Below are 13,542 nucleotides of genomic sequence, written 5' to 3'. Positions count from 1 at the left end.
AGTGCTAATAGCGTAGTTTACTGAGGTTAAAGTGAAATGAAGAAAATCTATCTTATATAATATGTAAGTAGGGAGAGGAGGAGAACATTGCTCATTAGTTATTCCCAATAACTATTCCTTTTAAGTAAATAAGTTATTTCAGGTAAACTGTGATTATATAAAATAACCTGTAAGAAAAGTAAATTTTAAACCTAGTAAAATGTTATGTGAATTTTGGGTCTTAGTATTCTTTTTGAAATTATACAGTTGTGGATATTAGTTATCCTTTAATGCCTGATTATAAATTATCTTTGTGTTGGCTGTAGAATATGTATTACATGGCCCCAAATGAAGATTCTACCACATTATTTAGTAGAAATTGAATACAACCAGGAAATGTAAGCTTTATTCTCATTTCTTTTATTTTACTTTTTACTTTTTTATTTTTTTATATATTTATTTTTTAGTTTAGGCAGACACACTATCTTTATTTTATTTTTATGTGGTGCTGAGAGTCGAACCTAGTGCCTCATGCATGCTAGGCAAGCGAGCTACCACTTGAGCCACATCCCCAGCCCCCTTCTCATCTCTTTTATACATTTGTTTTTAAACATTATTATGACAAGGAGCACAGCAGTACTTCCTTTGTTTACTTGTGTCAGGGAATTTTAAGCAGTTTATGAATTTTGTTCTTGTTACTGTTTCTTATGGCACAGATACTTATTTCCTTCCCCAGGAGATTGAAACTAGATCCTAAGATAATTAAGGCATGCCCCAAACACAAAGAAAAGTGGTTGGACCAAGACTAGAATTCCATTGTTGGGATAATTGTCCATTTGCTTGGCTAAAGAAAGCAAGCTGGATTTAATTGTAGTGAGGGGCAGCAGGTTGTTAGTTAAGAGCATGGATTTGAGCTGGTTTTCTTGATTCACATCTGTTACTTCCTAATCATGAAACTTTGTTAAACAGATTACTTCTGAGCCTCACTTAACTTAAAAAGTGGATATGGTAACACTATTTACTTCAGAGAATGGAAGGAGTTTATGTAAAGCATTTAGAATAGTGAGTGGCTTATAATATAATCTGTTTAATGAAGGAGGTTTACAAGCATTACAGGAAAACATACATGTATAGTTTTATAATCTTGGAATGTGGAAGGCCTATTAAGTATAATTCAAAGATATATCAAACATAAAGAATGGTTTTATTACATAATAATCATGAAAGTATATCAAAAGATACTGTGAACAAAGTTACAAGATAAACAGTACTCTGAGAGAAAATACTTACAACATATAAAGTAGGGCTAATTTTCATTAAGGAGAGTATGCCCTGTAGAAAAAGGACAAATACAGAGAAAGACAAGAGTCTCAGCATCACTCATAGTTAATTAATGCAAGCTAAAATGTCATATTGGCAAAGATTTAAATATATTTACATTGGGAAGGTGAAGCATTCTTAAGCATCATTGATGGAAGGTTTAAATTGGTAGACATTTTAAGAGAGATCTTTAAACATGGCTTTTTTTTTTTTTAAGTTGTTGATGGACCTTTATTTGTTTATATGCAGTGCTGAGAATTGAACCCAATCCCTCACACATGACAGGCAAGTGTGCTACTGCTGAGCCAGAGCCACAAGCCCAGCCCAATGTGGCCAATTTTTAAAGCACAAAAACTTTGAATTTCCAGTTTCACTTATAGATAACTTATCCTGCATATTGATCCCAGATGTTAATCCACCCTCTGAAATAAATATTTATCAGTGAGGATTTAGTAAGTGTCATTTATTCAATGAAATATTTCATAGGCTTTAAAAAATAATGCAGATTTACATATACTAACAGAAGGATAGTCAAAATATATTAAGTGAAAAAAGCAAGTTGTGAACTATTATGATTTTATGCAGTTTAAAAAAAATAAATGTCATATATGCTTATATATGCATACATACATGGGTATGCAAAGAATAAAAAAAAAATTACCAGATTGTATCTTGGAGGTACAATATCAGCTACCAAAGAGAGGAAGGGATTTTTACTTTATAGTCTTCATTATTTGTATTTTTTTTTTAAAGCAACAGATGTAATTGTTACTTTTTTTTCTTTTGGGGTCCTGGGATTAAACCCAGGGCTTGTGTATATTAAGCTTGTGTTCTATTGAGCTATACCCCTAGCTTGTTATTTTATAAATAAGAAAAACAAAACTGATACAAAGAGGTTTGAACTCCTTTCATACTGGGTATTAGTTATCTATGGCTGCATTATAAAATCCGCTGAAACTTAGCAATTTAAAACAACAAATGTTTACATCACAGTCTCTGAGGGACATTAAATTGGGGGTGGTCTGACTTGGTTGTTCTGGATTAGGGTCTCTCTTGAGATTGTAGTCAAGTTGTTAGTTGGGCTTTCATTATTTCAAGACTCTTTGAGTTTGAATAATGTACTTGCAAACTCACTCGAGGTTGTTGGCAGGCCTCAGTTTCTCTTTGGCTGTTGGTCACACAATTCTGTTCCGCACTACATCGCTTCTCCATAGGACTGTTCACATCTTGACAGCTTGCTTCTTTAAGACTAATCTAAGAGAAAGAACATCAGAAGTCAAGACTGGGCTAATTTGGGAAATGATATCTCCATCTGTGCCTCATTGACCACACAGACCATTCCTTATACATTGTGAGGGAGGACTGTGCAAGATCTGAATAGTAGGAGCAATATGATCATTAGGGTTCTTACCAAAGGCTAGCTACCACAGTAGGTTTGTGACAGTATATATCTTTTGTGATAAATTGGGATTATGGAGAAGAAAATTAATTGGGTCAACATTTAGATGGAACTGTTTTAAAATTTAGGTATCTCTTTACATATTCCCATAAATATTTGCTTTTCATTTTCTTTTTCAGGTCCAGCACACAGTCAAATGCAGGTTCCATCTGGGTATGGATTACATCATCCAAACTATATTGCCCCCTCAGGACATTTCCCTCAAGGACCTGGAAAAATGACCTCATTGCCATTGGAGAGCCAGCGTGATGATTACTACTCTGGTCTCTATACAGTACCAACACAAAATGTGGTGACTCCTTGCACAGCAAACCAATCAGGAGCACAGCAGATGTATGGCAGGGGTCCTCCTGCCCCTCACGTTGTGGGATCCACTCCAGGATCTTTCCAAGGTGCTGCATCATCAGCATCCCATTTGTATACGAGTGCCTCCCAGCCATATTCCTCTTTTGTGAATCACTACAATAGTCCAGCCATGTACTCTGTCAACTCTTCTGTTGCTTCTCAGGGATTTCCCTCTACTTGTGGTCATTACGCTATGTCAACTATTTCTAATGCTGTGTATCCTAGTGTTTCATATCCTTCTCTGCCTGCTGGTGATCCATATGGGCAAATGTTTACCTCACAAAATGCTCCCACTGTCAGGCCAGTTAAAGATAATTCATTTCCTGGCCAAAATACAGTTATCAGCTATCCATCACCACTTCCACCGTCACAGCAGCAGCAGCAGCAGCAGCAACAGCAACAGCAAAGTCTTTCAGGATATAATACCCTATCATGGTCAGCTCCGGGCCTTCCATCAACCCCAGACAGTCTCATCCGAAACCACACGGGGTCCCTGGCTCCAACCAACAGCAACCCGACAAATACTGGTAGGTTGAATGAACAGTTCACCAAAACAATGTTGAAAATCAGTGTTTTTTCTGTCAGGTTATTTATGGGAAGGATAAAGATATACTGCTTGGTAGAAATTTTGGCAGTAAACTCACCATTACAGTGCATTTGCTTTATTTTTTTGTGGTATTTTACTGCATCTCCCTGAACCTTTCTGCCTTACCATTTACAGTTAGCCACCCAGCTGTCTTCCTTGTATAGCCTGGTTCCTTCCTCAGGCAGTATTTGCTCGTGTGTTATTTGCCTCTGTAATAGTTGTCTTTAATGTGAACCGGGTATGGGGTAAACTGGAAGGGTATATTTTGAGGATGTCTTGCTGGCCATTACTTTCTCTTTTCTATGTTCGAGTGGGGCAAGCATGTTTCCATCTAGAGTCCCACTGACATAGAAAAGATGATGCCTGTGACATTACACTGGCTTCCCTAAGTTAACCTCTGTGAGGGACTTTCAAGGAAGATATGTGTTAACACATAAAAGTTGTTTTCTCATTCTCAAATGGGTAAATTTGGATGAAGAATGAGGGAGAAATGAGATGCATGAAGAGGACCTTGTTAGTTCGCCTCTCTGACCTTCCTAAATCAAGATATAGTTAAATGTATTGTTTTTAAAATCACGTATGTAAGATGTATGGTTTTTTAAGTTGGTGTTTTCATAGGTTATTCTCACTTTAATTCAACTCATGAACTTAGAATTTAACAAAGTGTTCTTGAATCATATGAAAATGCATGCAAAGAACAATAGTTCATAAAACTGTGGTAGTTTTCTGATTTTTTTTTAAGTTGTTTATCAGTGTTCAGATAGCCATATGGCAAAGGTGTTATGGAAAGGTATTCTTCCCTGGACAATTAGATTATTATTATTTTTTAAGTATTTATTTATTTATTTTTAGTTGTAGTTGGACACAGTACCCCTATTTCGTTTGTTTTTATGTGGTGCTGAGGACCGAACCCAATGCCTCACATATGCAAGGCTGGCACTCTACCACTGAGCTACAGCCCCAGCCCCGACAATTAGATTATTTAAATTTAGGACTTTAATATCAGATCTGAACTATACATTTAAGTTAAGCAAATATCAAAAATATGGTGATGGATACATTATTTCCCCCCCAGGCAGTTGATATCGTAATATTGAAAACATGGAATAAAAGAGATATTAAATGTTATTTCATTTGCTTCGCCCCACCCAGTGATACTAGGTACTGATCCCAGGGCCTTTTACCTGTTTAGCAAGCACCCTACCACTGAGCTAATCCTGAGCTCCTTTATTTTTATTTTTTATTTTATTTGGTACTGGGAATTAAGCCCAGGAGCATTTAGCCACTGAGTCACATCCCTAGCCCTTTTAATATTTTATCTAGAGACAGGATCTCAACTAAGTTGCTCAGGCTGGCTTTGAACTGACGATCCTCCTGCCTCAGCCTCTTGAGCCTCTTGGATTTTAGGTGTGTACCACTGTGCCCAGCCTCAACTCTTTTTTTTTTTAATATTTTGGAGGGGAAAGTGAACTCTATTATTTATTTATTTATTTTTTATGTGATGTTGAGGATTGAACTCAGTGCCTCACATGTTCAAGGCAAGTGCTCTACCACTGAGCCACAGCCCCAGCCCCTCCTTTTTTATTTTTAATTTGTTTTAATTAATTATACATAACAGTAGAATGCATTTTGATACATTGTACACAAATGGAGCACAGTTTTTCATACCTGTGGCTGCACATGGTGCAGAGTCACACTAGTAGTGTAGTCATACACATATATAGGCTCAGATCCTTTTTTTGGGTACTGGGGATTGAACTCAGGGACACTCTACCACTGAGGCCTATTTTGTAATTTATTTAGAGGTAAGGTCTCAGTTGCTTAAAGCCTTGCTGTTGCTGAGGCTGGCTTTGGACTCATGATCCTCCTGCCTCAGCCTCCTGAGCTGCTGGGATTATAGGCGTGTGCCACTGTGTCTGGCTCAGCTCTTTTTTAATATTTATTTTGAAATAGGGGCTCACTAATTTGCCCAGGCTAGCCTTGAATTTGTGATCCTTTTGCTTCAGCCTCCCCAGTAGCTGGGTTACAGGGATGTGATGCCACTTGTCTTTTTTTTTTAGTTGTAGTTGGACACAATATCTTTATTTTATCTATTTATTTTTATGTGGTACTGAGGATCAAATCTTGCGCCTTGCACCTACTAAGTGGGTCAGCTCTACCACTGACCCACTACCCCAGTCCCCCCACTTGTCTTTTGAAGAAAGCCTATTAATGCATTGTAATTCAGCACTATAATTTCATATTATTTTATTAAAAAGTCTACTCCAAATATGTATGTTTGGGTGCTGTGTTTAGTTGTTAACTTGGGCCAAACTTTTAACTAGTGTTTAAAAGGTGTCATTTCATTAGGCCATTTTAAAATAGTCAACTGTCCCTATATGGGACTCTCTAGTACAATCAAATAATCTAGTACAGAAATTATTTTTAAAGTTTGAGGTGGAATTGCTTGATACTTGAGTGTGTGACTTTAGGATATAAAGATTACCCCCCTATTTTTTGTGATACTACAGATTGAAACCAGAGGCACTCTACCTCAGCTACAATCTCAGTTCCTTTTTTAATTTTTATTTCTTTTTTTGAAATAGGGTCCTGCTAAGTTGCTAACACTAGCCACAAACTTGTTATTCTACTGTCTCAGCCTCCTGAGTTTCTGGGATTACGGGCATGTGTCAGCATGCCAGTTCATAATGTTACCCATTTTTGACAAGCTAAATAAATACCAGAACTCTGTAAACTAATTTAATATCATTCTCTTTAGTTTATTTTTAGTATCTCTTTGTTTTGAAAAGCACATACTTTAAAAAATTAACAAGATAAATTTTGTTGCCAAGATGTAGAATTTTACCAGAAAAATTATGTTGATTAAAATAAATTATTTTAAAATTTTTTCTTAATAAAATTGCATATGGATAGCATAATTATAAAATTTATAGTGTCTGACTGATGTCAATGTACTATGCACAGAAAACATTCATAAAGTTTTTGTTTAAAAATAATAAACATTTATATAATCTTTGTGTAAAAGTCCACTATATACATGACACTAAGATACAGTCATCGATGTTAATATTATATTCATTATCTGTAATTGATGATATACCTGAGGAAAAGCAAAATAAATACTGTGTAGGAGATAATTATCTGGACAAAGAAAGAAATTAGAAATAAATAAGTTAGGAAAAAAATTAGGCTCATTGGGGAAATGTTCATGAAAAATAGAAATAGTAGAGCATAAGTTGTTATTTTTAGCTTTGGAAATTGGTGAGATTATAGAGAGTGAGATCGGAGTAACATAATTTTGCTCCCTCAGAGTCCTATTCTTTCAGTTTTTCTAAGCTACTATTACACCTTCTTATGTCTTCTCAACTTGGTTCCTAGCACTTCTAAATTTTTCTACATATACTCCTCCAAGCTTAGACGATGAGTGAGATCCATCTTCATGTTCACTTCCTGCAGAATTTGGATTTATCATTCTCCCTTCTTCTGTGTGTCAGTTTCTCAGTTTCTCTTGTGCTGTGACATTGAATAGGTGAATAGGTGGGAGAAATTAATGGAGGAAAATTTATTCTTGGTCCAGTCTGCAGCCATCAAAGGTTTATAAACAAGATGATACCACTGTCAGATTTGTGTTTCAAACTTTCTTCTATGAGCAGGGTGGTATAGATGCGTAGAGGAGGAAGAATCTAGAGCTGGAAGACAAGCTAGAAGGAATTACTACAGTTATTCAGGTGGAGCATGACAACTTGGTCTGGGAATGGTTTAGACAAAGGGCAGATCACAGAGATGACCTCAAAGATTTGTTGATATAGTTTATGAAGAAAATGGAATAAAAGGTGACTTAAAATTTCTATCTTAAAGAATTTGAATGAGTGGTAGTACTATTAACTGAGAATTTATTTAATCTCTCCTAATTCCTAAAGAATTTTAATCATAAGTACTTAAAATAGGGTTTATTTTCTGGTGTTAAGGAGTATTCTTTTGAGATGTTGGCCAGATATCTAATCCTCATATATATATAATACGTATGAGGGTTAGAATTCTAAGTAAATTTATAAAGAACTAAGGAGTTACTAACTAAAGAACCACCTTAGTTATGAGAAAAAGACAAGATTTATTCTTAAATCACGATTTCTTTCTCAGAATACCCCATAAACGAAACAGTACTTCAGCAATTCATTTTGCATAGTGCCAGTTTTATATATTGTTATTCTGTCAAATTCCCTTTATGAAAGGAGCAACTTCTTGTTGGTATGTTTTTCTCCCTAATGTTGGTAGGTCTTATCTCCATCCAGCAAATGTTTGAAAGCCAACTATGTGCCAGGGTTTGTTCTAGTGTTGGGAGGTAAAATAGTAAAAAGACTTGATTTACTTCCCACTTGGGGAAGTAAACATTATTTTGATGCACAAGTCAATATAAAATGGCCATCAAGTGATATGAAGCAGGGGTTTATCATACTTAGAGAGCTAACTTTAGGTGCATTTTGCCTGTTAGTCATGAAACTTAAGGAAGTTTTCTGAGGAAGCGATGTTTTAGCTATAATCCAAGGGCTCAGTTCACCATGTAATAAAATAAATTGCAGGTGAATAATACTTAAATGTAAAAAGGTAAAGCTTTATAATTCTTCAGAGAAAATATAGGAGATTATTGCTAGAGCCTTGGAATAGGGAAAGATTTCTTAGATAATATGATAGCCATAAAAGGTAAACATGATTAAGTCAACAACAAAGAAAATGAAAAGACAAGCTGTGAAGTGGGAGAAAAAACAACTTATACTTTTTTTCCGGAATATACAAATGACATACAAATTAATATAGAAAAGACAACAAACAATAGAAATATACATGAACAGGCATTTTCATAGAAGTTGAAATGAAACATACTCAACTTTAATAATTGGAGGAAAGCAAATTAAAACGAGCATGGGCTGTCTTATACTTGGCATCAGATTGGTAAGAATTTGAAAGTCTAACCATACTAAGGGATGGGAAGTAATAGCAAACTCTTAGACATTATTGATAGGAGGGTATATTGGTCAATATTTTAGGAACACTTGACATTAGTAAAATGGAAAATAACCCCACCCTAAAACACAGCTGTCCCTCTTCTGTATACTCAGGAGGAATCCTCTTCAAACTTTGTGCATGTGAATTACCTGAGGTCTTATTAAAATGCAGGTGTTGATTTACTTGATTCACTGGGTCTAGTACCATCTGACTGAAAATTCTAAAAATTCTACATGTCTAACAAGCTTCTGTGTGAAGTGTTGCTAATCCACAGATCACATTTTGATAGGAAAGCCCGAGAGCACACTTCTTACTTTAGATGTATAGCACGTATGGCAAATAACATGCTTAGTGCATGGGGTTAAAGAGACTGATCTGCTTTCTAGGATGAAAGCCTCATTTCCCATTAGCTGCCCCCAGAGCTTAAAGATTCAGAGTTTCTTCTGCACACCTCCACCTATTCAAGCCACAGTGTATACACACAGAAACTGTGGTAGAGAAACTTGCACATCTGCACTAGGGACTTGGTTCACTGCTGTGCTGTATGAAAACAAAAAATTGGAAACAACCTAAAAGCCTTTTATAGTGGAATGGATAAATATGTTTTTTGCAGTGGACTTCTGAACACGAGTGAAAATGATGAAATAGAGTTATATTTATTAATTCAAATGAATCCCAGAAATATAACATAGGAAGTCTTAGAGGAATACATGCAGTATGCTATTGTTATAAAGTTAAAAAGCAAGCAGAAATAATGTTTAGGGATAGCTGTATGTGTGACAAATTATTTACAAAGTAAAGCAAAGAACAGTAACCAGTTCGGGGTGGTGGGGACAGTGCATTCCTTGTATGAGGAGCATACTGAGAACTTCAATAGAATTGGGAATGTTTTATCTTCAAAGTTGGATGTTAAGTTAGGAATATTTCTTTTATATGCTTTGATAGACATGTGGAAATATATATGTGTGTGTATATATATATTTACACGTGCAGGTACATACATCTAATTATACATGATTACATCTTAGTTTGATCTTGCATGCTCTTAAATATTTTAATCTGCCTGTTACACTTGAAGTTTAATGATACCAGTTATCCATCTCTGGTTTAAGACAACAGTGATGTAATTTTTCAGTGTTCTGCAGGTTGGCTGGGCAGTTCCTCTGCTGGTTTTTCCTAAGTTCCCTCTTGTGTCTTCACTTAGCTGGAGGGTTCATTAGGCTAGATCCTAGATGGCTTCCTTTACAAGTCTAACAATGGTACCTACTCTTTACTGGGACACTCACATTTTTTTTTTCCATATGACTAGATCATCTTCCTTATGTGATGGTCTGTACAGCATTTTATCAGCAGAAAAGCTGGAAGGCCTCTTGAAATAAGGTTGGGACCGCACAGTTTTACTCCTATAACATTCTGTGGAGTAAAGCCAGTCACTAGGTTAGCTCCAATTCAAGGGGTGGGAAAACAGAGTCTGCCTTGATGAAAGGAATTGCACTATATTGTGACAATGTTTTCAGTTTCCCATAATGACAGTCTTCCTAACTAAAATTGGTGAAGCAATCTGCCTATTTAGACTACCTTCTAACCTCCTTTTCTCTTTCTCCTACATATTTTTTATGAAATATAAACATTTTGTTCTGTCACCACATTCCTATACTGTTTCAGTCTCAGACCTAAATTTTTTTACATATATATATCATCTTTATATGTACATACATATGTGCATTTATATTTATGCATACAGATACACATATATGTGTGCTTTTATTCAATATATAGTTACTATTTACCACTACTCTTTTACCATGGGTTTTTCAGTTATCTCTTGGTTGGACTGTCTTAAAGATTATCCTAAAGGTCAGTGTTTTTCATCTAGGGACAACAATTTTGCCCCCTTAGTAGACATTTGGTAATCTAAACTATTGTAAAAGCTACTATGAATTAAGTGTACTTCATTCCAGAAGCCCAATCTAGTGTTATGGTGAGGCCCTTACTTTGGTGCATGTGAAATAAGGCATCTGGTTAGAAAGGCAACTGAGAAGTGGCAGTTTACAATACAAAATGAAATCTGAGCTAATGCTAGAAGGATTTGTGAATTTCAGAGAACACATTACTGCTGTAAACTTTATTCGTTTTCTTACCTGAGACACCATTGTAGAGTACACTAATTTTTAGTGTACTAATGGTTCATTAGTTAAAGAAAAGGTGTTTGGGGTTCATTTTCTTTAAGAATGTAAGGAAACTTGTGCAATGTTTTAGGAAAATTGCCATTAAAAATTATTAAAACATTTGGTGAATTTCGAAAAGCTGTTGTTTGGACCACCTTCTTTTCTAAATAATACAAGGTATTTTCTACAAAACTTCAAAAACTCACTAACTGTATTTTGTTAGTAAATTTGCTTTAATATATTTCAAGTTCTTGCTGTGGATAAAATAGTATGTTGTCTTCAGTTGCAGATTCTCTATCCTGTGCTGTTATGCAAAATGTCCAACCTCGAAAGTCCAGCCCAGTAGTATCCACTGTATTGTCAGGAGCCTCATCAACAAGAATGCCTTCTGCTGCAAAGCACCCAACAGAACCTGTGGCCCCAGTTACTCAGCCATCAGAGCTATTACAGCAGAAAGGTATTTGAGAAATTTGTTATTCAAATGGCTGATTTTAAAAAGTCAAACTATAACCATAATTTATAGAATACATGAAGAAAAATAATTTATAATCTCAACCCAGGCCCAACTTTTGCATATCAACTTCCAGTTTCTCTTTATGATGATGTATTTTACATAATTAGAATCATACCTTTTTGTGTTTTGCTTTTACATTTATTAAATTATTCAGTTCTTCATATATATTTTTTAGCCATATTCATGACTAATAACCCATTATGTTGATATATTAGGATTTATTAATTCATCGTTCTATCATGTGATATTTTTCCTTTTTTTTCCCCTTAAGGTTGGTATAAGTGACAGGCAATAAAATGTGTTGATTCTGTTTCCATACATACTCTTTTCTTTTGGAAGGTTTTTTGGGTCACTTTCTATCTAGCTAAAATTCCAGAGTATTGATGTTTCAGGTTAATATGCTCTATTTTTCATTTGATCAAAGGTCAAATGCTCTACTTTTCCTTTGACCAGATATTTTCAGGAATCTGTAGTTTGTATTTCCAGAGCAACCATTATAGTATTTTAAGGACTGTTTTATGTAATGACAGCTTCCAGCCTTGATTATGAAGAACCCTTCTATTATATTCTGAAACTCAAAAAAAGAAGAAGCATCATAAATTTGTAGATTGATCTTGCTGCTTGTATCTGTGAAGTGTTTATGTGGTCAAAAGAGGTCTTTCCATCAATCAGATTATACATTATACATTTTCTTATTTGGTTTTAAAGGAAAACCAACTGCAATACAAAAAAATGTTTATTGATTCCCAAAGTCAGTGCTTGTACTGGAAATAGAATTTAGTTTTTATAAGCATTTGCCTTCAAAGTAAAGGGCTGGTAGGAATATTTTGCTTATAATGAGTAGAAAAACCTTGAGAGTAGATAAAAACCCTAAGTAAATGAGTGGTGTTTTTTTCCATATCTTTCTTGAATATTGATGGCTGTCTCCTACTTCTTAAATGTTTCTCCTTTTGACTATTTACATTGTTCCTTCCAATTTCTTTCCATCTACTGTATTTTCTTTTTGACCATCTCACTTTAAATGCCATCTGATCATCTTACTATAATTATCATTTTGTAAAACAGTCTACCACTTAACTGTCACAATTATATTTCTTTTTTTAGTAGAAAATAGATTTGGAGAAGGAGCTACCATTTATTGAGCACTTACGTTCCAGATTCTTTGTAATTATCATCTTATTAATCCCTATATTAATCCTTTGACATAGATATACCTGATTTACAGATGAAAAAAGCAAAATTCACAGAGTTTAAGTACCATGCCCATGTCTATAGTTTAATAACTAATAGAGCAAAAGATTTCTAGGCAAGTCTTCTACCCCTGAGTTATACTCACAACTAAGATTTTTAACTCAAACCTCTCTATCTTGTGTTCTTTAAATGTGGCTGGAATATTGTTGTTGTTGGCTATTGACAAACTCTTGATTTACTTAAAATACTTGCTTGAGTAAGAGAGAAAATAATACTGGAGACATGTGAACTGTAGCTTTTATTCTTCCTTTTTCTTAAGTAGGAGCTTGGCCTCTTAGCGTGCTCTTTTTCTTTGGATATCTGCATATATAAGCTATAATAAATGATTGTTCAAGTTGCAGTCTTCACGAATGGAGCCCCTAGGAATTGTGCAGTGTACCATCAACATAGGTTATGGCCTAATCTGACTACTAAAATATTAATATAATTTGCCCTCCAAAGTCTCAGTTCTGTATCTGCAGATTTAATCAACCACAGATAGAAACTATTCAGAAAAGATATGTATCTATGCTAAATATACTATACTTTTTTTCCTTGTCAGTCTTTTTTTTTTTCTTTTCCTTTTTAGATATACATGACAGACAGAGTGTATTTGACACATACATACATGGAGTATAACTTCCCATTCTTGTGGTTGTACATGATGTGGAGTTACACTGGTCGTGTATTTGTATATGAACTTACAAAAGTTATGTCCTTTTTGTTCCTATCGCCCCCCCCTTCCTTTTCTTGTTGTTATTTGTAAGTATTATTTCTGAGTATTCTTAGGTATTAACATAATCAAAGAGAATTTAAAGTATATAGGAAGTTGTGCATAGATTATATGTAAATAAGATACCATTTCCTATAAGGAACTTTAGCATGGATGGATTTTTATATCACTGACTGGGGGTGCTCCTAAAAATAAATTCCTGCA

At 34.8% G+C, this 13,542-nt stretch overlaps 1 protein-coding gene across 6 annotated transcripts in view; it reads left to right on the top strand.

Moving 5' to 3' along the window:
* Window positions 1-13,542, top strand: part of SEC24B (SEC24 homolog B, COPII coat complex component) — an 86,533-nt gene that overhangs the window by 18,424 nt on the left and 54,567 nt on the right. For 5 of the 6 annotated variants that reach the window (XR_014023341.1, XM_081304644.1, XM_081304643.1 and 2 more), the window contains exons 2-3: window positions 2,878-3,630; window positions 11,145-11,318. Coding sequence is in view for 5 of the 6 variants with exons in the window: in XM_081304644.1 (XP_081160770.1) it covers window positions 2,878-3,630; window positions 11,145-11,318 (927 nt within the window). In the remaining variant the exon portion in view is untranslated. Of the gene's footprint in view, window positions 1-2,877; window positions 3,631-11,144; window positions 11,319-13,542 lie in introns of those variants that run through there. The other variant, XM_081304647.1, reaches the window with a different exon arrangement.

This window comes from Spermophilus citellus (assembly GCF_964194105.1).
Source record: "Spermophilus citellus genome assembly, chromosome: 8".
Lineage (NCBI taxonomy): Eukaryota > Metazoa > Chordata > Mammalia > Rodentia > Sciuridae > Spermophilus > Spermophilus citellus.
The sequence above is the reverse complement of the archived record's forward strand: the minus strand, read 5'-3'. Positions and strand labels throughout refer to the sequence as shown.